Source organism: Panthera pardus, unplaced genomic scaffold (assembly GCF_024362965.1).
Source record: "Panthera pardus isolate Hobbes unplaced genomic scaffold, ASM2436296v1 HiC_scaffold_21, whole genome shotgun sequence".
In the NCBI taxonomy this organism is placed as follows: Eukaryota; Metazoa; Chordata; class Mammalia; order Carnivora; family Felidae; genus Panthera; species Panthera pardus.
In genome coordinates, this window is record NW_026526777.1 from 68,835,234 (window position 1) to 68,860,730 (window position 25,497).

The 25,497-nt window shown below is 43.7% G+C and overlaps 1 protein-coding gene across 1 annotated transcript in view; it reads right to left on the reverse strand.

The window, feature by feature from the left end:
• The window catches only part of DNAH14 (dynein axonemal heavy chain 14), a 319,741-nt gene that overhangs the window by 272,250 nt on the left and 21,994 nt on the right, over positions 1 to 25,497 (reverse strand). The window contains 5 exon segments of the mRNA XM_053909500.1: positions 6,671 to 6,783; positions 7,936 to 8,088; positions 10,683 to 10,813; positions 16,488 to 16,631; positions 24,412 to 24,575. Coding sequence (XP_053765475.1) covers positions 6,671 to 6,783; positions 7,936 to 8,088; positions 10,683 to 10,813; positions 16,488 to 16,631; positions 24,412 to 24,575 — 705 coding nt within the window.

Genomic DNA, 25,497 nt, shown 5'->3' on the forward strand with positions numbered 1-25,497 from the left:
TGTTTTGTAAGTGAGTAACTTCTCTGCTACAAAATCCACTCACTTCTCTTATACAAGTAAACTTCCTCAGGTTCTTAGTTATTCCAACTATTTGATATCAAATGTAACCATTTAAGATATGACATCTCTTCTCCTAGTCTCCACCAGGTAGCAGCAGACCACAAGGAAACACATACATTAGAAACAAAAAAATTATGGTAACGGCACCGTTCTGTTCGGGGACGGGTGCGGCGTGGTGCACAGCACAATGTACGGACGCCTGAAACTAATGTTACATCAGGTGTCGACTACACACGAAACAAAAGGAAATTAAAAAGCCAGGTACAAACACTAGGAGAACAAATCTGGGACCGCTGTGTGAAGGATCAGACTCGCAGAAACCCTGGTGTCCTTGTCCCGCCGTGTCACTCAGAACTAGATGAGTTATTAAGTGATGATCTCGAACCAAGCCGCCCCAGCCCCCTAATTCTGATCTATTTTCCTCTATAACATTCCTTCTGCCCCTGGTATTCCACGTATTTATGTTTTTACCTCTTACCCACAAGACATTTGAGAGCAAGACAACTGTTTTGTTCAACAGAGTCTCTCCAGCATCCAGAACAATGTGTGGTTCTTGCAAACTCTCAATAAATACTCATTTAATGAATCAATGCATGAAAAATACACGGTAAATTAAGGTCATTATAGTCAACTTAAATCTGACCATAAAAAAATCTTTTTCTTACAATATTTATCCAAAAAGATGGGCGTTTTCATACCTAAATGGGTAAGCTTCCTTTATCTAAAGAAAACTGTATTAAAGTATAACTGACATACAGTATTATATTAGTTTCAGGTGTACAACACAGTAATTTGACATTGTATACCCTGTGAACTGATGCCTACAATAAATGTAGTTATCATCTGTGACCGTATGGTTAATACAGCACTCGCGACTGTATTCCATAGGCTGTACATTCCATCATTGTGACTTATTTCATAACGGGAAGTCTGTACCTTCTCTTCACTCGTTTCATCCCCCACCCAGCACCTCTCCCCTCTGGCAAGACACAACTCTGCGCTCTGTATCTATGAGTCTTGGTTTTGTTTCAGTTTCCACATATACTTGAAATGATGTGGTATAGTTCTTTCTCTGTCTTACTTCCCTTAGCAGAATACTTTAGGGTCCCATCCGTGTTGATGCAAATGGCAAGATTTCTTTTTTTTTTTTTTCTGGCTGAGTACTGTTCTGTTGTATATAGGTACCACCTTTTCTTTATCCATTCATCTCTATCAGTGAGCCCTTTGGTTGTTTCTATGTCTTAGCTATTGCAAATAGAGCCACCAGAAACAAAGGAGTGCATTATCTTTTCAAAGTAGTCTTTTCATTTTTTTAGGATACCCAGAAGTGGAATTGCTCAATTGTTTGGTAGTCCTAATTTTAATTTTTTCAGGAATCTCCATCCTGTTTTCCATAGTGGCCTCACCAGTTTACATTCCCACAAACAGTGAGCGAGGGCCCCTTTTCTCCATATCCCCATCAATTCTTGTGATTTCTTTTTTTAATAATAGTCATCCTGACATGCAGCAGGTAATATCCTATTGTGGTTTTGACGTGCATTTCCCTGATTAATGATGTTAAGCATCTTTTCATGTGTCTGTTGGCCACCTGTATGCAGGTCCTGGAAAAATGCCTCTTCATATCCTCTGCCCATTTATGAATTGGATTATTTTTGTTACCGAGTTGTATGAATTCCTTTTTTTTTTTTTGGATATTCACTCCTCATTATATATGATTTACAAACATCTTATCCCAGTCAGTAGTTGGCCTTTCCATTCTATTGATGGCTTCCTTCATTGCTCACAAGCTTTTCCGTTAGATGCCATCCCATTTGTTTACTTTCCCTTCTGCTGCCTTTGCCTTTAAGTCAGATCTAAGAAAACATCTCCAACAATGACGTCAAGGAGTTTACCACCTACTTTCTGTTGGGTGTTTTATGCATTCAGTTCTTACTTTCAAGTCTTTAGCCCATTTTGAGTTTACTTTTGTGTGTGGTGTAAGCAAGTGGTCCAGTTTTCCCAACACCATTTGTTAAACAGACTTTTTCCCATGGCATAGTCTTGCCTCCTTTGTGGAAGATTAATTGGCCATATAATCGTGGGTTTACTCCTAGGCTTGCTATTCTGTTCCTTTGATCTACATGTTTATTTTTGTGCCAGTACCATACTGTTTGATCACTACAGCTTTGTAGTGGATCTTGAAATCTGAGATTGCAATATCTACAGCTTTATTCTTCCATACATAGTATAATGTCATGTGTAAATAATAACAGTTTAATTCTTCCTTTCCAATTTGGATGCCTTTTATTTTTTTCTTGCCTAACTGCCGTGGCTAAGACTTCCAATTCTCTGCTAAGAAATGTAGTCACCCTTGTCTTGATCCTGACCTTAGAGTAAAAGCTTTTTGCTTTTCAAAGTTGGAATATTATTTTAGCTGTGGGTTTGTCACATATGGCTTGTATTGTGTTGAGGTACATTCCCTCCATATGCACTTTGTTGAGAGTTCTTATCATAAATGAATGTTGACTTATGTCAAATGCTTTTTCTGCATCTATTGAGATGATACGACTTTTATCTTTCATTTTTTTTAACGTGGTGTATCACAGTATGTCACATTGTTTTGCAGATGTTGAACCTTTCCATTCCTGAAATCAATGCCACTTGACCATGATGTATGATCCTTCTAATGTATTTCCTAACTTGATTTGTCAATATTTTGTTGAGGATTTTTGCATGTATGTTCATAAGGGATATTGGCCCGTAATTTTATTTTTGTGGTATGCTCTGGTTTTGGTATCAGGGTAACTGATGGCCTCATAAAATGACTTTGAAAGCTGTCATTCCTCTTCCATTTTTTTTTTTTGAGGAGTTTAAGAATACTAGGTATTAAATATTCTTTGAATGTTTAGTGCAATTCACCAGTGAATTCTGATCCTGGACTTTGTTGGGAAGTTTTGGATTATTATTTAATCTCCTTACTAGTAATTGGTCTATTTAAATTTTCTACCTTTTCATGATTTGGCCTTGCTAGGTTATATGTTTCTAGGAATTTATCCATTTCTTGTAGGTTGTCCGGTTTGCCTGTGTGTGACTGTTGTCTCTGTTAGGATTCTTCATATTTCTATGGTGTCAGTTATAACTTCTTTTATTCTGATTTTGAGTTCTCTTTTTCTTCATTAGTCACCAATTTCATCTTTTTGTGGAACGAGCTCTTGGTTTCATTGATCTTTTCTGTTGTCTTTTTAGTCTCTATTTTACTTATTTCCACTCTGATCTTCATTATTTCCTTCCTTGTACTAACTTTGGGTTTCATTTGCTCTTCTTTTCCAATTCTTTAGGTTTAAAGTTAGGCTGTTTGGGATTTTTCTTCTTAATGTAGGCCTGTATTGTTATGAACTTCTCTCTCGTAACTGCTTTCGCTGCATCCTGTAGATTTTTGATATGTTTTTCATTTGTCTCTAGGTATTTTTTTTTAATTTCTCCTTTTTTTCCTTCAAAGGTCCCTTCATTTCAGTAGCATGTTGTTTAATCTCCACATTTTTGTGGTTTTTCCAATTTTCTTCTCGTAGCTGATTTCCAGTTTTACACCATCATGGTTGAAAACATGTTTGATGATTTCAATCTTGCTAAATTTACTGAGATGTTTTTGTGGCCTAGCATGTTATTTACCCTGAAGAGTGTGCCGTGTGCACTCAAGATGAAACATATTATGCTGCTTTTGAATGTAATGTTCTATATAGATCTATTAAGTCCATCTGGTCTAATGTGTCATTTGAGGCCAATGTTTCCTTACAGACTTTCTGTATGAATGATCTAATTATTAACAAAAGTGGGATGTTAAAGTCCCCTCCTATTATTGGATCGCTGTCTCTTTCTCCCTTTATGTCTGTTGATATTTCCTTTAAACATTTTGTGGGTTCATTAAACATTATGTTGAGTTCATATACATTTATAAATATTATATCCTCTTGCTGGAGTGACCCCTTTATCATTATCTATTTAATGCCCTACTTTATTTTCTATAAGTCTTTAAGTCTATTTTGTGTGAATATAAGCTACCATAGCCTTCTTTTCATTTCCATTTGCATAAAATATATTTTTTCATACCTTCACCTTCAGTCTGTGTGCCGTTACTTTTGAACTGAGTCTCTTGTCAGCAGCATACGGAGGAGACTTTTTTTTTTTAGAAGCCCATTCAGTCACTCTACATCCTTTGATTGGAGAATTTAGTTCATTTACATTTAATTTTAAAAGGTATGTACTTACTGCCCTTTGTTATTGTTTTCAAGCTGTTTTTACAGTTTTTGTTCTTTTATTCTTCCCTTCTCTCTTCCCCTGATGTCTGATAACTTTTAGTGTTGAGATTCCTTTCTCATTTTGTGTATTCATTGAAAGTTTTTGTGGTTATCATGAGGTTCAGATACAACATCGTACGTATATAATGATGTGTTTTAAGTTCATGGCAACTTAAATGTGAATACATTCCAAAATTCTACATTGTCATCCCCCTCTGTTAATGTTTTAGGTTTTTTGTCACATTTTACAACTTTTTATGTATTACTTAGCTAATTATTGTAGTTTTAGTTAATTTTACTATGTTGGTCTTTTGAATTTCATATTAGTTTTATAAATGATTTACTACCTTCACTATATACTTACCTTTTTCCACTGAGATTTTCACTTTCATATGTTTTCTTGTCATTAATTAGTGCCATTTCTTCTTAGCTTTAAGAAGTCCCTTTAGAACTTCTTGTGAGGCTGGCTGAGTGGTAATGATGTCCTTTAGCTTTTGTTATATGAAAATTCTCTCTCTCCTTCAATTCTGAGTGGCCGGGTACAGTATTATCGGTTGCAATTTTTTTGTACTTTGAATATGTCCTGCCGCTCCCTTCTGCCTTGCAAAGTTTCTGCTAAGAAACCTGCTGATAGCCTCCTGGGTTTACTTTGTGTGTAAACAAGTTGTTTCTCTCTTGCTGCTTTTAAGATTCTCTACCTTTAACTTTTGACATTTTAATTATATCTTGGGGTGAAACCCTTTGGATTCTTATTTGGCACTCTCTGGGATTCCTGGATGTGGAGGTCTGTTTCCTTTGCCAGATTAAGGAAATCTTCAGCCATTATTTCTTCAGATAAGTTTTTCTGCCCCCTTTTCTCTCCTTCTGCGGCTCCTATAATGTGAATGTTACTTTGCCTGAAACTGTCCCATGGGTCACCTAAGTTGTCTTCATTTTTTAAAAAATCTCTCTCGTTTTTGCTGCTCTGTCTGGGCGAGTCCCATTGCTTTGTCCTCTGGTTCACTCTCCGACCTCTTCTGATTCGCCCAGTCTGCTGGTGAACCCCTTTAGTGTATACTTCAGTTATTTGTTCTGCTTCAGCTCTCCGACTTCCATTTGGTAGTCTCTTGTGTTTTCCATCTCTCTGTGGCAGTTCTCACTGCGCTCATCCATTCTTCTCCCAAGCTCGGGAGGCACCTTTATGACCACTGCTTTGAACTCTCCATCAGGTAATTTACTGATGTTGCCATTTCATTAAGGTCTTTTTCTGAGGTTTTGTCTTGTTCTTTCATTTGGAAGATAAGTCCTCTGTCTCATCTTGCCTGATTTTATGTGTTTTTTTTTTTTTTCTATACATGAGGCAAAACAGCTACCTCTCCCAGTCTTGAAGAAGTGGCCTTGTGTAGATGACCCCTGAGGCCGAGAAGCACAATCCCATCTGGCCACCAGTGCCAGGTCCTCCAGGGCAGTCCCGAGTGTGGGCTACTCGCATCTGCTGGCTGTGGGGAGGCCGGGGCTGTGGCACTGAGAGGCATGGCACTCATCTGGCAAGGTGGCTGCAGTTACGGCCAGGGGAAGACAGGATGCTTGCCCAGCTGGCTGTGGTGCGGCTGTGGCATGGAGTGATGGGGCATGCCCAGGTTACAGGAAGATTGCCAAAATGGCTAATGCCAACACTGGCATTAGCAAAGTACAACGGGATTGCAAAATGACACCTGTCCCAGAAAGATCCTGCTTCTCTGGCATTCACTTCAGGAATAAGGGGGTCAGTCTCCTTTCGGTATGGCCTAGATGCTTCTCAAAGTGCAGCTTTTGTTCTGGGTCCCAGGGTGAGTTGAGTGTGCGTGCAAACCCTTTACGGGCAGGTTCTCTGTTCCCCAGTTTTATGGTTTTCCTGGACACAATCCCCATTGTTTTACATTTTGGCAGCTCATCTCTCCGGTGCAGAACCCAACGATTGAGGTGCCTGATGTGTGAAACATCCCCTACTCCTCAGGGAGAGTCCCCACATTTTTGAGATCTCTCCTGATTGTGGCTGCCGCACTGGGGATAGGCTGTTTGGTGAGAGCGTGTCTCTGTCTCTTCTACCCGTCTCCATGCGGCCTCTGTCCTCCGTTTCCAGGACTTTTCCAGAGGAAATGATTCCACATGTAGGTGTGTTGTGTCTGTGGGAGGTAGTAAGTTCAGGATCTTCCTGCACCTGCATCTAGCCTAAAACACCCCTATGGAGTACCCCGTTTCCTCTGTAACTCCCCACAAAGGCGGCACCGGGCGGCAGAACCCACGTGTCAGCCGAGCGGTTCCTGTTTCAACAGGACCGTACTGCAAATAACTGGCTGCGTTTTCTTTCATCTCACCGAAACTTGGAAAATATCCTGAACTGCTGCAATAAATGGTAACACGTTCTTTCTAAAAGCCATTCCACAGTCGGTACAGATTCTACTTCTTCTACGCCACCTACGTTAGTAACCTGTAAACACAGAGCACAAAAGCACGACTTTATTGCCTTAAAACAAATATGCACAATTTTCAAGGACTTAGGCAACCCTGGGTTTGCCTCATAACTGCTTGCCTTGATAATGAGGCCTGTTCTGTATACGACCTCCACAACTTCGTCTCTACCCAAACTTGGTTTCCCGTCCCACACGACTTCTATTCTTGCCATTTTTCTAATGCTATTTCTTGTGCTCCGATAAAGAATACGGGAAACTTCCTCACCTTGACATACTTTCCACAGATACCTGTTCTTTTCAGTCTCATAATTCTCACATTTTCTATGCAGGTAGTATTTATGAGCTCAATTTTAACTACAGGGATAGAGTGGTTCCAGAGGGGCTAATAATCCCATTGCCAAGATACCCCATTTTGACATTCAAGAACCACAGGACTTTCTTCCCTCAAGGAATTCTCTTCCCAAGAACCCCTCTCCCCCATGCGAATGGTAGCCTTTTCTTAAATGTCTTCTAGAAATAAAAGTATGTCTATATCACCATATACATATTTACGTGCATACTTTTGTTTATATAGAAGTCGTTCTTTCCATCTTCAGTTGATAACACACACGGGGCGTCCCCACACGTGCACCTACGGATCTGCTTCATTTGGATGTGGCCCCGCCCACACGTGCTTACAGTGTAGCCGGGAGGCTGGCACCACAGACACTAAACAAACGGCCCAAACAAGTAACAAGTTGTACGATCACAACTTGTAATCAGTATCAAAGCACTATTTGAGTGTATTGGGGGAGTGGGGTTTCTACCTCTGGCAATGAAGTTTCTGACCAACCTGAGAAAACAGTTTTTTCTTTTATTATTATAATTCCTATGATGTCAGCAAATCCCTGTAGTCTAGTTTTCTTTAACACACACACACACACACACACACACACACACACACACACACACACACTTAAGGTATTTGAGATAAAACTGAATCCCCAAACCTAAATCTCTATAAAAAAGAAAAGGAACCTCGCCAGTAAAAAGCTTTCTCCCCAAGAGGATCTGAAACATAAGCTACTTCTCAAATGGCCAGGTTTGTCTGAAACACACAAAGATATTCTAAATCGAATAATATTTTTCCATTATGACTCTCCAAGCTGAGCTCGCTCGCCCTCTGTTACCTTGGAGACAGATGATGCTGTAATAATCCAGAATTCTTTGCCATGTCTAGCTCTGTGAGCAGAGACCACCTGGAGGTCATACGGATTATAGACACCTTTACGATTTTTCCGACAAAGGCAATATACAAATTCTCCATCATCTTTTAAAGGTTCCTGAGGTTAAAAAAATTTTAATTAACTTGATCAACTTAAGTAGTAAAATGGCTGAACAGGTTACTCAATAAACTGAAACAATTTTAGATGAAAATTAAGAATAATATCCCTGAGGAAAGTTAACATCAAATTGTGTCCGTCCAAAGTTCAACAAGATCAATCTTATGAAAGATTTAAAATATATAATTTTCATTCTTACAGCGTGGTGAAAAAACATTCACGAAAACTGATCTATGTGTTCACTCATGCGTGCTTATTCACACAAAGAACTTGGCAACATACGTTTTACAACACGCTCCACCTTCAGTAAATCTTCCAACACCGGAAGCCTTTTGAGCACATTAATCATTTATTTTGTTAATGACGGTGGCTTAGTATTAGAGTAACAATAGCTAATATTTGTTAGGTAAATAATTTGTTAGGTAAATAATAAATATTTAATAAGTAATAACTGTTTCATGTTATATTTATAACCACGAGAATTTAATTGCTTTAATTTTTTAAATTAACCACGGATGATGATCGTTAAACAGATGCAGAAATTACTAGTTTGAGAGATTAGGTCATTTGAGAAGAGTCACAAAGACAGGCAGGGGCAGGCTAAGATGTGAGCATGTGTCTGACCAAACCCACACTCCGACACACTGCAATTTACCCTAATACCTGCTTCTTTTTTACCTGGCATTATTGAGAAATCAGCCATTCCACATTAAGAAAAAAATCTAAGTGAAATTTCTTTCTTCTAGCTTTGAAAATTTTTAACTGTCACTATGAACCCTCTACAAGAAAGTTCAAGTTAGTCATTCCTGGATAATTAAAATTTATTATTAAAAAAATTATAATTCAGTGATGCCTTCAGAAGCTATTGAACTGAGTAAACAGTTTCTAATTACTGGAATTTAAAATTCTGGATCCAGTTTTACTTCTCAAAAAACCATCTTCCCTTAAGACCCTTCGTGTTCCTTCTCAATGTCTCAACCGTTCCCTTTTCTTGTTCTGACCGGACACAATGCATCCCTGGAAACCTTAAGAAACAAGTCTACAAACCGCGAGTCAACGTTAATAACTCAGCTCTGGATGGCGACGTGCACGGTGGCGGCTGTGTTCCAGTTACTGGGCCACTCGAGGCATTTCTGTTCTAATTATCGTTCAAAAAGTTAAGGATGTTAGAACCTTAACGCAGACACGACTCTCCCAATGGGTCGTGTATGTAATTAAGTCATCCACGTACAAGAAGCACAGAATGTTCCAATTAAATATTGTCTTTCGATTAAAAACAAGTATTTGTTTCACATTCTCAATCCTCTCTTCACATACACGCGAAACACACCTTGTCAGTGAGTCCAGGGGCATCCAGCTCAGGGACAGCTTTGTGAAACCACGGCGCCCACCATCTGCCAGGCACACGCCACGCGCATTGCCTCATTTCCTGGCCACAGCTCCCTAACGTTAAGTACTATTATTTCCGCTTCAACATCAAAGAAGCTGACGCTCAGAGAGGCCAGGAACTTGCCCAAAATAACGCCGGGAGCGTACAAATAGAGCCTCACACCTGGGAGACTCCGATTCCATCATGCGTGGTGCTTGCCTTTACGTTAACGCTGCCTCCGACGACGATCAAAAGAGCACTTATCCTCCTGGTGACAGCCTAGAGCAGGGCCAGCAAACCACGGCCGGGCCCACGCGCCTGTTTCAGTAAATGAAGTCCCCCTGGAACACAGCCACACCCACTTGTTGCTCCCGCACCACGATGACAGACCTGAGTGGTTACGACAGAGGTCAGGGGGCCCGCACAGCCTAAAATATTTACCATGTGGCGCTTTTCGGAAAAAGGGAAGTCGGCCCCTGGTCTAGAAACACCGTTCTCAATTGTGCGCCAGAATCGCCTGGGGCAGCTTCATAAAACACGCATCGCTGGGCTCCACCCCCAGAGTCTCTGACTCCCAAGTCGGGGGCAGAGAGGGGACTTCGGATTGCTCAAAAGCTCCAGGGGACACTGATGCTGCTGGCCTGGGGCCTGCCATTTGAGCGCCCTGGGTCTACGGAGTAGGACGAGAGGGTCCTGCCCAGTCTTTCATCTTCTGTAATGAAGGAGGTCACAGGAGGCAGAGTTACCAGTGCTTGTCGCTGCCTGTACTCCCCGGTCACGTGACCCCGGACATGCTAGAACTTCCCCGAACAGGAAGGGATAAGGACATACACAGATAATGAGACAGAAAATGGGGCACAAGCAGTAAGGGTGCAGATACATGCTACAAACACACGTTAGGATTTCTTCTTAAATCGCAAAATAACTGATAAACAGGAACATAAGAATAGATTCAAATTTTGGACATATGTTGTATCTGTTTCTCCGTTCTTGGAATAAGTGAAATGAAATGATGCCCCACACTTCCAGTTTTTGATTGTTTTGGGTTTTTTTTTTTTGACATCCAACACTTTTATAAGCATGTACTATGAAATCATGATTGTTAATTTGATGTTAATGGGATATTTAATTTTGATGTAATATGTGCAGTGAATGAAATAAAGATTAAGATACACTTTCCAATAACAACTTTTATAGCACAAAACTGAATAAAACAGAGTAATACCTTTAGAATAATCTTCTGAACTGCAAGTTTGGAACTTTTGTACTCCAAACAGCGCTGCGGTAACATTGTTTGCCAGCCAAACTTTTCTCGTAGCCTTATAATATGTCTTGTCACATCATCATCCTCTGGTTCTGGTTTACAACATTAAAAAAAAAGATCCAATGGAAGTGTGAATATGGGCATCACTTAAGGATAATGTATACTACTCCAAATATTTCTACACGGAGAAAACATTTTAATGGGAACTTAAAAGTTTACACAAAGGCTCTATAATTAGAAGAGAAAAAATAGCTTAAAATTTACTTTTAACATAAGCTGGAAAGAAGGAATAATATTTTTCCGTCTAAGAAAGGTATCGCAGAAGCCCTAATTCCACAATCACACGGTTGGTGGCACGAGAAGACACTGGAACAGGCGCCAGTTAGAAGGTTTTCTTAACAGAAGCCTACGCTGGGCTGGGAAAGAAGTGATGAGCACCCACGGTGGGAATATGCTTCCTAAAGATACTCATCCCACAGACACCTTTGAGACCTTTGTTTTCTTGATCTCTTAGCGGCTAAAGATTCTCTCCTTCTGGAAACGTTCCTGTTGCTTGGTTTGTATCTGCCATGCCTACAGGTTGTCCCTCTTAGCCCTTAAGCTTTTCTTGATACATCACGGGAAGGGAAGCAATCCCAACACCATGCTGGCAAAACCGGCAATGTTATGAAGTTGTTCGAGATTTCTGGTCCTCTTGCGGCCCCTGGGTGGCTCAGATGGGTAAGCGTCCGACTTCAGCTCAGGTCATGATCTCGTGGTTTGTGAGTTCAAGCCCCACGTCGGCCTCTGTGCTGACAGCTCAGAGCCTGGAGCTGCTTCAGATTCTGTGTCTCCCTCTCTATGTCCTTCACCTACTCTTGCTCTGTCTCTCTCTCTCAAAAGTAAAGAAATAAACATTAAAAAAATTTTTTTTTCTAAAGATTTCTGGTCCTCTAGGGATGCCTGGGTGGCTCAGTTGGTTAAGCAGCCAACTTCGACTCGGGTCATGATCTCACACTTCGTGGGTTCGAGCCCCACATCAGGCTCTGTGCTGACAGCTCAGAGCCTGGAGCCTGCTTTGGATTCTGTGTCTCCCCCTCTCTCTCTGTCCTTCCCCAGCTTGTGCTCTCTCTCTCTCAAAACATTTAAACATTTAAAAAAATATTTAAAAAAATACTTCTGGTCATGTAGAAACAACAAACACCAGCTGATCGAAACAGGGTCTCTGCTAAGGATTAAGGGAGACTTGAACTGTTATGTAAAACAGCATCAGGACAGAATGAGGGTAAGGTCCTGCAAAACCCCAAGAGTCGGTTCCTCTTTAAACCTTGTGCCCTTGGCCTCAGCCTCGTCTGGGCCCTATCCGTTGCTGAAACACAGAAAGAAACTTAAAATTCTTAACTGACAAGACAGCTAGTGAATGTTAGTACAAACAGAGACCGGCACAAGGGACCAAGACGTAAGGAATACAGACGAGGGTACAAAAACACCTACCTACCAAAATCAAAGGATATGGTTATGACCTAGGAAAATAGATCAGAGAACCTATTAGAGTCCAGAGATAGGACCATTTACAAAAGACAATCTAGTAAGTGAAAAAGATATTTCAAATCAATAGAGGAATCACTACCTGTTCACAAATCACAACGGCAAAGTGGTTAGCCGCTTGGAAACTATGCAGTTATATGCAAGTGTAAATTACACATGGATTACAGAAGTAAATGTGGAAAAGAAAATGATAGAAATATTAGAAGAAAATATAGAATATGTTCCTGAAAAAGAATCAAAGCATGTTAAAAAAAAATAATAAATTGGACTTCTTCAAATTTAGCAACTTATGTGCAAAAAAGCCACCATCAATAAAGTTAAAGCATAATTAACAGGTGAGAAGAAAATGCTTATAACCTATGTAAGAAGCTAAGGATTAACGTATAAAATATTTTAAAAATTCTTCCCAATCAGTAAGAAATAAACATTCTGATACAAAGGTGAACAATTTATAGGAAAAGACAAACAGCCAGTAAACATACTAAAAAATGTTTAACCCAGTTAGTATTCAGGAAATCACAATTTAAAATCATAATGAAAATTCATTCTCACCCATCAGACTTGCAAAATATTAAATTAGAAAATATCAACTGCCGACCAGAGTATTCCTCTTACGCAATATTGTAAAAGCATCGAGGAACACGTCCGTTCTTGGTGGCTACCGAGCAGATTTAATGAACTGATGGAGGCCGTTGGGGAATGGAAGCGATTTAGGGCAAATTTTTAAAAATGATTTTTCACAATAAATAGTAAATTTAAGGAAAACATACAACCTCCAAAAAGCCGGGGGGAAATTTTTGTCAAAAGCCAGATTAATTCAGAAAATCACAGATATTTACTAAAACCAGACAGTGGTTACACACCTTAACACTGGGGTGTGAGGCCCTGCCCTAGCATGCTGGGTGCACGGTACGATCCCAGACAGCAATTCTTTACATCAGAAATAGAAGATAAGCCTGCATCCCACTTTCGCAGTGAGTCACGAATCCGGGGACCAGGGGCGCCTGGGCGGCTCAGTCGGTTGAGCGACTGACTCTTGACTTCAGCTCAGGTCATGATCTCACAGTTCGTGAGACTGAGCCTCACGTTGGGCTCTGCCCTGACAGCACGGAGCCTGCTTGGGATTCTGTCTCTCCCCCTCTCTTTCTGCCCCTTCCCCGCTCACGTGCGTGCGCGCCCTCTCTCCGTTTCTCTCAAAACAAATAATCACGGAACTCAAAAAAACAAAACAAAACAAAAAGAATACGGGTACCAGAAGTCAGGTCAGGAAATTGTAACTTTCAAGAGAAAGCCTTCCAGAGAAAAACCATGAAACAAGAAAAAGAGAGAGGGAAAGAGCAGCATAAAGACTACATTAACTGTGCTACGTAGACACAGCACAGCATCTTCTGTTCTAGACACAATAAAACCTCACCAGCGAGCATGGAGGCTGAGCTTCTAGTTCCCTCGCCTTCTCAGCTCACAGCCTTGAAGAGGCACTACCACAGGACAGAATCCTCGACAGCAGCGACAGCGAAGACAGTGGCGAAGAAAAGTTCTGGCATCTTAAGGGGAAAATTACATTATCTTCAGAATGAAAATAAAACTTTTCTTTTGAAAAGTTTAAAACGGAACTGCTGCCTTAGAGTCAAAGATGTAAGTGATGACACTATCCCGCCATGTGAATGTGTCGTCATAATGAAAAGCCGTCAAGCAGCCATACTGCCACTGAGTGCCATGTGAGCTCCGAGGCGGGACGCCGCTGCACTCTAGGGGCCTCGCTGAGAGCTCTAAGAGACTCACAGAATGCATGTTAACATAAGGCTCGAGACGGGCAAAAAAGAAAAGAGGGCATTCTACACACAAAAAAAGAGCGAAAGAGTAAATTCCAAAGGCACACGTCAGCAAGAATCATCTCAAAAAGACAGGTTACAAAAGGTTACAATAAAATGTCACGTAGGCATAGACTTTAACACTTCCACTGAAGCGTGACATCCACGGAGAAGCACACACGGCACGCGTAGGTAGAGGGCTTCGTGCACAGCAGTCAGGAAGAAAGTGACATCAGCCATCCTAACGTCCCCCCTGAAGCCCTGCCCTATTACCATTCCTGCTTCGACCCATTCCCACAGAAGTACCGCTCGCTGATTTCTAAGATTAGAGATCAGTTTTTCCTAGGGTTTATTCATATAACCGAATCGTACTGCATGTATCCTTCTCTGTGTGACCTTCCCACGCACAAAATAATGCATGTGTTTAATGGATGTATTAATTATCCACCAACGTGTAAGTAACTGTCCTAAAACTTAGAGGTTTAAGACAAGAAATGTTGATCATCTCTCAATTTCTATGGGTCAGGAATTCAGAAGGAGCTTAGCTAGGTGGTTCCAGCCCAGATTCCCACGAGGGCACAATCAAAATGTCGGCCAGGGTGACAGTCACCTGAAGGCTCTAGGGCGGGAGGATCACTTTCCAGGACAGCGCACTCGGGTGCCTCAGCTCTTTCACTGCGTGGACCTCCCCGCAGGGCTGCAGTGTCCCACGTGACACTGGCGTCCCCCAGAGAGTGAGCAGAGCGACAAAGCAGAAGGCACCGCTATGCCTGGTCACACACTGTCCCTTCCACCACACCGTACTTTGTCGCTTCCACCATACTACTTGGTTAGAACGGAGGCTGTGAGTCTGGCCTTCACTTAGAGGGAGAAGAGCAAGGCTCCACCTTTTGAAGGAAGGGGTGTCAGAACAGATGTGGACAAATTTTTAAACCACCATGATGGATGAATATAAACAGAGAAAATGCATAAAACCGTAAATGGAAACGAGTCACCGATTTCAGAATAACCGTTCGCTGGCGTGAACTGTAACTGGGGCCAGAGAACGGGCAGCAGAAAAGGGGACTGCCTTTCGCTACACCTGCACGATGTCAGCCCTGTACCTGCTTTCTACTGCTGCGTAACAAGTTACCACAAACCGGGTCTAACACAACACACCTTCAGAGCCCCACAGTTTCCCGGGTCAGGGATCTCGGCTCAGCGTCCGCGGGGCTGAAACAGAGATGTCGGCTGACCAGGCCCGCATCTCGAGACACGCTAGGAAGCCATCCGCCTCTAAGCTCCCCTCGGGTGTTGGCAGAACCCGTTTCCTTGTGGCTGCAGGACCGAGGTCCCCATTTTCCTGCTGACTGTTGGCGGGGTACTCTCGTGAGCTACTTGCGATGGGGCCCCGCCCACAACATGGCAGTCTGCCCCTTCGGTGACGGCAGTGTGGCATCTACTACTGCCTCTGGTCTCTTTTACAGGCCCATCAGTAGGGAGGGCTTGCCCAGGAAAAAGGGCCTTAACTACATCTCAGAAATGCCACACGGAATGACCTACTTCTGGGAGCAAGGCTCCATCCCGCTGGGGTCCTGCCTGCACTCGCAGGGAGGGACTGCGGAAGCACAAACCCCCACACCCACACAGTGGGCGCCTGGGTGGCTCAGTCGGTTAAGCGTCTGACTTCAGCTCAGGTCACGATCGATCTTGCAGTTCATGGGTTCGAGCCCCTTGTCGGGCTCTGCGCTGACAGCTCAGAGCCTGGAGCCTGCTTCGGATTCTGTGTCTCCCCCTCTCTCTGCTCCTCCCCTGCTCATGCTCTGTGTCTCTGTCTCTCAAAAATAAACATTAAAAAATAAATAATAAAAAAAAAAATAAAAGAATGAAGCCTGTTTATGTCAGGCCCGGAAATTTAAGCTTCAATAGCTTTACGATTAATCTGCCCTGGACCGCGGTATGTCAGTAAAACATAGAAAAGTTTCCTTTTCCTGTCAAACTGAAAATATTAAAACAAATCAGAATTGGAGGCATAGAGAAAGTACAAACTGGAGAATGTCAGTAAGAAATTCAGTTTCAATGAATTACTTATTTGGGGACTTAACCTCCGTGTCAGACAAAGACACAAAATTATTAAATCTAATGATACTATAAAATTTTACTGAAAGGATAAGACAAAACCACACGACTTCATTTTCTTCACACTTCTCTAACCATAACCTTCAGGGATTGCTCCTAATTAAGAACATAGTGAACCATCTGTCAATTTTTTGATCTATTGATATTTTAGGTTTTCAAGGATTTAAAGAAACCCAACAATTCTAAGCAACCCGAATTCAGTAAGACTGTTTCTTCTAAAATCAGTGTCCTACTTAAGCACATAAAACCACAAAATAATCTGAAAGAACGTAATGTCTTCTAAACGAGGCGGGTCAGCGATGCTACGTACCTGTCCTGTCATACGACGCAAGCCTTTTCTTCTTAACTTTTGGACAAGCGTTAGTTGGGCCCTTTTTCTCCTTTGACACCTCTTTCTTCTTATGAGGAACTGGCTTTGAAAGCTCCTGCAGAGTTCTACTTTCTTGAAGGTACTCTGAAAACAAAAGCATCATTAACTGAGTAACCAGCACGCGCCATACACGATGGCAGGGCCCGCTACGTGCCAGGCCACGCAGGAGATCACAGTGCAATTTCCGTCTCTAAGAGCACAGGCTCCGGGTCAGACGGCCCGAGCTCCACGCGCCCTTCCGAGCTTCCCTGCCGCTTCCCTGCCCAGTCCTGTGATTTACTCTGTGAGGAACCGTCCCCCTCCCTTTCCTCACCCGGGAAACGAGGACTGTTCAGGGAGAACCTCAGAGGGCGTTAGAGGCTGAAGCCGGTTCCTACGTTTAAAGCGCATGGTAAGTGCTTACAAAGACCAGTATTAACTTTATTGTTACAATAAACCTTTAAAATGCAGAATGCTCCTGTGAAATCTACAACAAAAGCTTTTTTTTTATTAACTGCGGTTTAGTAACAAGGCCAGAAACAGATACAAATGCAGAAAAGTCACATTTGGCCAATTTCCCAGATTCCTTCTATGACTCACCTGACCGGTGGGATCTCAGCATGAAGAAGGCAGAAATTACTGAAAATGCACTTTTCAAAAGCAAACAAATTATACATTTTCTCCTTGATATGATGAAAATGTATGTAGTGTGGAGAGCCTCCAGTTAATAGGGAATGAGGTACGATAATTACACACAACACAAAATGAGTACAAGCGACACAGCCGGTAAGTTCCGTTTCCACCCAAGTCCCAAGTCAGAGGAGACAGACAGACAGAGAGAACATCCCATGTGTAGAGTCAGAGACCACACACCCATCCGGCCGGAGGAATCACATGTCGAGGAGGGTAAGGACTTTCACTGTGGCGGGGACAGGGCTGGGGAGGAGAGAGGTAAGAAAACACAAGTACCGTCCAGGGGGCCACGAGGAGGTCTGTGGGAAAGAGCCGTAAAACCTTCCCTTCTCCCCAACATCGAGCCCAGGAGTTTCTCACACTCCTGTGCCTTAACTGAAACCCGGTGATCACCCAGACGTCACGCACACGCAGCCCTCTCAAGCAGTGGTCGGTGACAGTCCTGCACCCCGCGTGCCTCAAGCCTGGAAAGTGGGCTCGTTTTCGTCCCCGCTCCCACTTCCACTCCCGAACCATTACGTCTCACCCCCTTAAACAAGACCCTACGCCCGAAACTCGTGCCTTCTCACTACGTCCTACTCTTGCACAGCTCACGGACATCCACCGATGAATCTGGGGCCCAGGCTCCAGCGAGGGCCTGTTCCCCCAAATCAGACCTGCCATCTTTCTGGCATCTGATACAACACCCTGGCCCGCTCCCTGAACATCCTCACCTCTAGCCCGATCACAGCCCAGCACCTGCCGTCACCTGCCCGTCTCCTTCCTGCACACTTAACACTCCTAGCATCACGTTTTTAACTTCACCAGCACCTCCAGTTCGTGGCCCCATCACTGACGATCCATCATCCCTCTGTTTATTTTCCTCTCTCTCTCTATCCAGCTGAAATTATGTCGCCAACACGCTGCACCCTCACCGTCTTTTGATCTCATCTCCGTGGCAGAGCAGTGGCCCTCGACGAACCAACTCTGCGTGCTCGACGTGCCCACGTCCCGCAGCCCAGTGCCGTCACACAAAGGCCCACAACGAGTGGATCGGTAACTCCCGAAGGTCACCTTTATTAATCACAACCTGAAATCCCGGTCTGCCTGGCTGACTTGCCCTTCTGGCTCATCGGTGGCTAGAATTCCTCCATGTGCCTCAAACCTCTGAACCTCCACCTTCCGCTCTCTACTCACCTGCTCTTCATGCCTACTTCCCGGGGAACACAAAGGCATCCGGCAGGAATTCTCTCAACGTGCCACGACTACACAAGCCAACGAACCCACACCTGCGCCCGTCTTTCCCTCCCGTCCCTTCTGACTTAAATAAGGGGGGTGTGTTTCTCTTCCCATCCAAACCAATCCTTTCCGCCTTTTGCCCACACCACCCCCTCATGCCTACACTATTAACGATTCTTCTCTTCCTCTGTGTGTCCAGCTCCCAGCATGAATCACCTCGTCCTAGACCACACTCCCCTCCAGTTGACCATCTCTATCTTGCCTTCCGTCACAGACTTCTAGAAAGAGTTGCACGTCATCAGTATTGTTTCTTCATCTTCTGCCACTTCTTTTTCTCTTCTGGGCAGGTTCTGGACCTCCACTCACACAGCACTCCTGCGACTGACCTTCGGGGTTACTACTTCAATGCACACTTTCAGCCCTCATTTTACTCACCAGTATCATTACTTTCAACCTCTCCTTCCTTTTTAAGCTATAATTGACAAATAACATCAGGTTGGCTTCGGGTGCCCAACACGATGATTTGATACTTGTATATATTGCAAGATGATCACCACAAAGAGTCTAGCTAACATTCATCACCACGCAGTTACAATTTCTTTTCTTGTGATGAGAACCTCGAAGATTTACTCTCTTAGCAACTTTCAAAGTTGCAAGACAGTATCATTAACAGTCACCATGCTGAACATCACATCCCCACAACTTGTTTATAACTGGAGTCTGTACGTCTGACCACCTTCACCCATTTCACTTGAGTCTTCGTGTGTGTGTGTGTGTGTGTGTGTGTGTGTGTGTGTGTGTGCGCGCGATTCTTCCTAAAGGTCTTTCAACTGTTTATTCTTTCAAAGAAACATCTCTTGGTGTCATTAATCTTTACTATTGTCTTTTTAGTCTCCATTTCATTTATTTCTGCTCTGATTTTCATTATTTCCTTCCTTCTACTGACTTTTTTCTTTTCTACTTCAAGTGTAAAGTTAGATTGAGATTTTTCTCACTTAATCAAAGTAGGCCTGTACTGCTATGAACTTCCCTCTTCTAACTACTTTGCTGTATCCTGTAACTTTGGTATGCTGTATTTAGATTTTCATTTGTCTCAAGGTATTTAATTTTTTCTTTGGTCCTTAGTTGTTCAGTAGCACACTGCTTAATCTCCACATGTTTCTGTATTTTCCAGTTTTCTTTTTGTAAATATTTCTAGTTTTTTGTTTTTTACCATTGTGACAGGTAAGATGCTTGATATGATTTCAATCTTCTTATAGTTATTGAGACTTGTTTTGTGGCCTGCTGTATGATCTATCCTGAAGAATGTCTGTCCCATGTACACACATGACCCATGTACACACGTGTAGTCTGTTGCTTTTAGATGAAATGTACTACTACATCTGTTAAATCCATCTGGTCTCACACGTTAAGACCAAGGTTTCCTTATTGTTTTGGAGTGTGGGTTTTGTTTTTGTTTGTTTTGTCTGGATGATCTAACCACTGATGTAAGTAGGATGTTAAAGTCCCCTGCTATTACTGTTTCGCTATCTATTTCTATTCAGGTGCCCCTATGTTGGGTCCATATTTACAAACGTTATATTCTCTTGCTGTATTGAATCCCTTGTCATTATATATTGACGTCTCTGTCTCTTATTACGGTCCATTACTACCCCAGCTTGCTTTTTTCTGGTTTCCATTCACCTGGAGTATCTTTTTCTATCCTTTCATTTCAGTCTGTGTGTGTTTATGCAACTGAAGTGAGTCTCCTGTAGGCAGCATATAGACGGGTCTTGTTTCTTATCCATTTGGCCACTGTGTATTTGTTGTTTGGAGAATTAGTGCATTTGTAGTTGAAGTAATTAACGATAGGAATGGACTTAATGCCATTTTGTTAACTGTTTTCTGGTTGTTTTGCAATTCCTTTGTTCCTTCTTCTCTTGCCCTCTTCCTTTGTGGTCTCATGGTTTTCTATAGTGTATTCTTACATTCCTGTCTATCTTTTGTGTATCTACCATAGGTTTTTGCCTCGTGCTTACCATGAGGCTTACATAAAACAACTTATAACAATCTATTTCAGTTGATGGCAACTTAGGTTTGAATGCATTCTAAAATTCTACACTTTTCTCCTCCATCCCACATTTTTATGTCTTTGATGTTCACAATTTACTTTTTTATCCTGTGTATTGATTAACAACAATTCGTGGTCATAGTTCTTTTTGCTACTTTAATCTCTTAACCTTCGTAAGTATTCTGCATATAAGTGATTAACCCACCCCCTTGACACAGATTATTCTGACAGACTGTGGATGCACCTGACTACGCTCTCTGATCTGTGGGACAGATGGCCCGTAAGAGCTATTTCTCCATTTGTAACAGTTCAGCAGGACTCACATGTGCGAGCCCCATGGTCACCGGGCCCAGGAGGTCAAAAGGGGTCTCCTGGGTGGCAGACACAAAACTCAGGGTGCCAGACTAGTGCGCCAGCTCCCCGCCCCAGGAGAGTCCAGTGACCCAGAGTGAGATAGAGGAGAGCACCCCCCACCAGATGTGCCCGCTGGGCTCTGTGCCCCGAGGGTATCTCAGTGGGCCCTCATATGTTCACCAAAGAAGCCTGCCCTGTAGGCCGAAGCTTCAGGACAAGACAACAGACCCCTTTCTCAGAAGGACTGGGGGTCTCTTCCAGTCTGCTGAGTCTGTGCTGGGCCCTGGGTGGAGCCAGGTAAGGACTCCACCCTTATAACAGTTCTATGGGACCCACAGTGTAAGCCCCTCTGGCCACCGGTCAGGCCGTCTAGAGGTTCCCCAGGGCAGCAGCCACGAAACCCGGGGCGCCAGGGGAGCGTACGTGCTCCTTTCTTGGAGATGCTGGGGCCCTGGAGCAAGGCACAGGGAGAGGGTCAGGACGGCACCTGCCAGTCTCCGTTTTTGGAGAGCATTTCAATAGGGCCCTGGATGTCAGAAGCCTGACTCTCAGAGCTGAGCTTTAGGATAATCTGATAGGCCTCGTTCACTGAAAGGCCGGGAACGTTTTAGTCATTCGCTCGCCTGCCTGTGCGCTAGGCCCTGGGGAGGGTGACCGCTAAGTCCTTTAAGAATTGTTTCTCAGTTCCCTGTAGCCTTGTAGGTGTCCTGGATCAACGCCCTGGACTTCAAAGCTAGCTGTCTGCGGGGCTCATCTCTCAGGGATAGGCCTTCAAAGTTGGGGTGCCCAGTGTGGCTCAGGGAGAGGCTCGGGACTGTGAGTCCCCTCCTGGACGTGGGCTACGGGGCCGTGGGCGGGGATTACGGTGAGACTGTGCCTCAGTCTCTCCTACCCATTTTGATGGGGCTTTTCCCTTCATTCCCCAATGTGCCGATGATGAGCTAGTTTTGGGGTGTTTTCCGGTGGAAACGGTCACACACGTAGCTGTATACTTGGTGTGCGTGCAGGAAGAGGGGAGTTCAGGATCCTTCTACGTCAGCCATCTTGAACCGGGACCCACTCCTTCGTTCCTGGTAGTTTTTTCCTCTGGCTTCTGTGACACCACGTACTCATCCTCTCGCTCATCATTCCATCTAGCCTGGCTCTGACCATCCCCCCGTGTCCACTACAGCCACGCTCCTTTACCCGGGTCATCGCTGCTCCAGTTCTTCGGTCCCGCTTCCGTCTCACTTCGTACTCTCTCCTTCGGGAATCTCGCCGCGTCCACGGTTTAAGCCGCCACCCACATAACTACTCCAAGTACGTCGTCTCTGCCCTGGCTTCTCTGAGCCCCAGACATATATATTCGGTGGCTTGCTTGACATCTCCCGGAGTGTACCAAAGGCAGTTCAAATTCCGTGTGGCCCAAATTGAAATCACAATCTGCTCCCAGCCCCCACAGGCCGACCCTTCTTCAGGGCTCCCGGTCTCAGAGAACAGCACCACTATTCGTTCTATCAGACAAGCCAGAAACCTAGCTCTCACCTTTGACACCACCTCTCTCTCACCAACCCACCACCCTGACTGATAATCCTACCTTCAGAACAGCCAAAGCCTCGGGGCGCCCGGGTGGTTCAGTCGCTTGAGCATGCAACTTTTTTTTTTTTTTTTTTTAATTTTTTTTTTTTCAACGTTTTGTATTTATTTTTGGGACAGAGAGAGACAGAGCATGAACGGGGGAGGGGCAGAGAGAGAGGGAGACACAGAATCGGAAACAGGCTCCAGGCTCCGAGCCAACAGCCAAGAGCCTGACGCGGGGCTCGAACTCACGGACCGCAAGATCGTGACCTGGCTGAAGTCGGACGCTTAACCGACTGCGCCACCCAGGCGCCCCGAGCATGCAACTCTTGACTTCAGCTCAGGTCATGATGCCAGGGTTGTGGGATCGAGCCCCGTGTCAGGTCCTGTCCTGAGCATGGAGCCTGCTTAAGATATTCTCTCTCTCTCATTCTCTCTCCCTCTGCCCCTCCCCCTGCTTGTGGCTCTCTCTCTCTAAAAATTAAAAAAAAATGGAGAAAAAAAAAAAGAATATCCAAAGGCTCCCTGTATCAATTCTTCTTCCCCTCCAGTCTATTCTTCAATCTGCAGCCAGAGTGATCTTTTCAAAGTAGAAATCTGATGTCAGCTCTTTGTTTAGACCCTCGCCATGGCTTTTGTCTTCGCAAGATAAGGACCTGAATCCTTGACACCGCCAACAAGCTGTTACTTTGCCTGGCCCCTGTATTCCTATCCAGCCTTGTATTTCTGCCCCCCGTTTACTGAGGAAAGTGACGGAAGGGTCACAGCTCTTCCACTTTTCACTCTGCTGGAGCGGAAGCTTTGCCAGCCCTGCGGACACTTAGCTGTAAGGCCCAGCACTCTAGGAGCGAGACAAGTACCGACGTGGGGCCGGGGAGCTACAAGTTAGATGTCTCCATGTGATTACCTCGATTTTAATTTTTAGTTTTCATAAAGCAGGAAGCATAAACAAGTAAGAGAGGCTTAAGGTTGAACCGCAACAGGGTAAACAGACGCCGTGGGCAACGAGAGGCAAAGCTAAAAGCAGGCCAGCTGGCACCAGGTGGCGCGGAGTGCCCCACGGATGCTGGGGACCACGACTCAGGGAACAGAACCCACACAGACAAGGGTGCGAGAGCGTTCTGCAAAAAGGCTTACCAGTCCGAGAGGGAAAGCAGGGAAAACTGGCAATTAAACTGAGTGGCGCTGAAGTTTTGACAACCCGGGAGCAGAGAAGTGGGAAGGGCGGAGGATACTGGTATCACAGAGGCTGCTGGAGGGAGAAGGGGGCCATGGGTGGAGACCAAAGAGGAACCTTCATAAGGTGAGGACATAAAAGAGCTGTGGACAGGGCGCCCAGGGGGTCAGTCGGTGAAGCGTCCGACTCCTGACTTCGGCTCAGGTCGTGATCGTTCGTGCACTCAAGCCCCGCGTCAGGCTCTGTGCTGACAGCGTGGAGTCGGGAACCTGCTTCAGATTCTGGTCTCCCTCTGGCTCTGCTCCTCCCCCTCTCGCCCTCGGTCTCTGTCTCTCTCTCAAAATAAAAGTTGAAAAATTAAAAAAAATTTTAATTTATTTTACATATGGTTAATGGCAGAATTTGAGACCAGCAGAAAGAAGACCGAACCAACGGAGGCGTGTGGAGGAGTAATCAGGGCCCCCACAGACAAGAGCGACAAAGGAGGTCACGGCACAACCAGAGGTACGGGGGCCTTCAGGGAATGCTGAGCCAACTTTAGAGTCCTTGCCTCACAAAAACCCCCAAAGTTACAGAAACGTCAGATTTTCTCGGTGGTGGCAGCGAGATCACCGTTGTCATTTTGATTACGACGACAGCATTTAGATTATGTCCCCTTTAAGAGGCAAGCTCTCTATCTGAAGATATTACCAGCTGCCAAGACTAATGAAACCCATCAAGTACCAAACCTCGTATTTTGAAAGTGAACTAGTATTTCACGTACATTACTTGTTTTCTCAGTTTACACTATTGAAATTTCTTCCCATCTCCGTAAAAGAAAACATAAATTGACATGCCTGGATAGTAATCTTGATAGATTTCTTCTGTCTGTCCTGACTTCAAGGCTACAGAAAACGTTTCAAGTGTTTTATATTTTAAGGTTTCCTTTGCTGCTGCTTTAGCTGGTTGAGTCTCTGATGATGTGTCGTCTCCATACTCCTGTTCCTCGTATTTCCGAAGCCTGATGTGACAAAGAAAGTCAGATGGCGTGGTCGACGTTCTCTAGGACTTGACGCTTCAATCTTTATACTATACAATATAACATCTATCCTTTCAAACAATTTTTGATAGACCCTCTAAAAAGTAGATCTGAACAAGGAGAGTCTATCTAGTTAAATGCAAAAGAGATCTGATATTATTGTTGAAATTCTAATGCTGGAAAGGACTTAAGAATCCTCACCTAACCTAAAAGATGAAGAACTGTTACCCGATTAGCGGCAGAGTGAGGTCAGAATACAGTTTCCTGGAATTCAGTACCCTTCTTTATAAAACAATCACCCACAACCACACTTATTGAGATTCAAACCAAAATCTTTTCACAATACATTAGCCAACTGCCTGTTTGTAAATGCTGGAAAACCTTTTCATAAGAACCGAATTCACAATCACTGCCTACAAATGACTTACACCACAGACAGTGTTTTTACGAGGCGGGGGAAATTCAGGGTTCTGTAGATCCTCACATACTGCTCGGTGGGAAACAGTAACTACCAGTAGAGTAAATGAAAACACTTAATCACCTGAACAAGAAGGGAAGTTTCTCGCAAAGACGGAGCACGACCTCTCTATACTTGCTCATGGATACTTTCCTTAGGTGTTAAATCTTCCTTGAGTGTTTTGAGTCCCCTTAGTTTAAAAACTCCTTGAACAGTTTCCTCTTCATTGAAATGTCAGTCCATACCCTCTGTTCGTTTTTTATACTGAATCGCATACCACTTTCTTAACAACGCTTAGTTCTTTATGCACTTTGGAAAGTAACCTTCTGCCATTTTATATGTGCTGAAGATGTCTTCTGGTTTGAAGTCTTCACAAATGTAAGTTCTTCACTTTAATATAAGCTAATTTATCTATCTTTGTCTGTATGATTTGTGTTTATTCTTAAG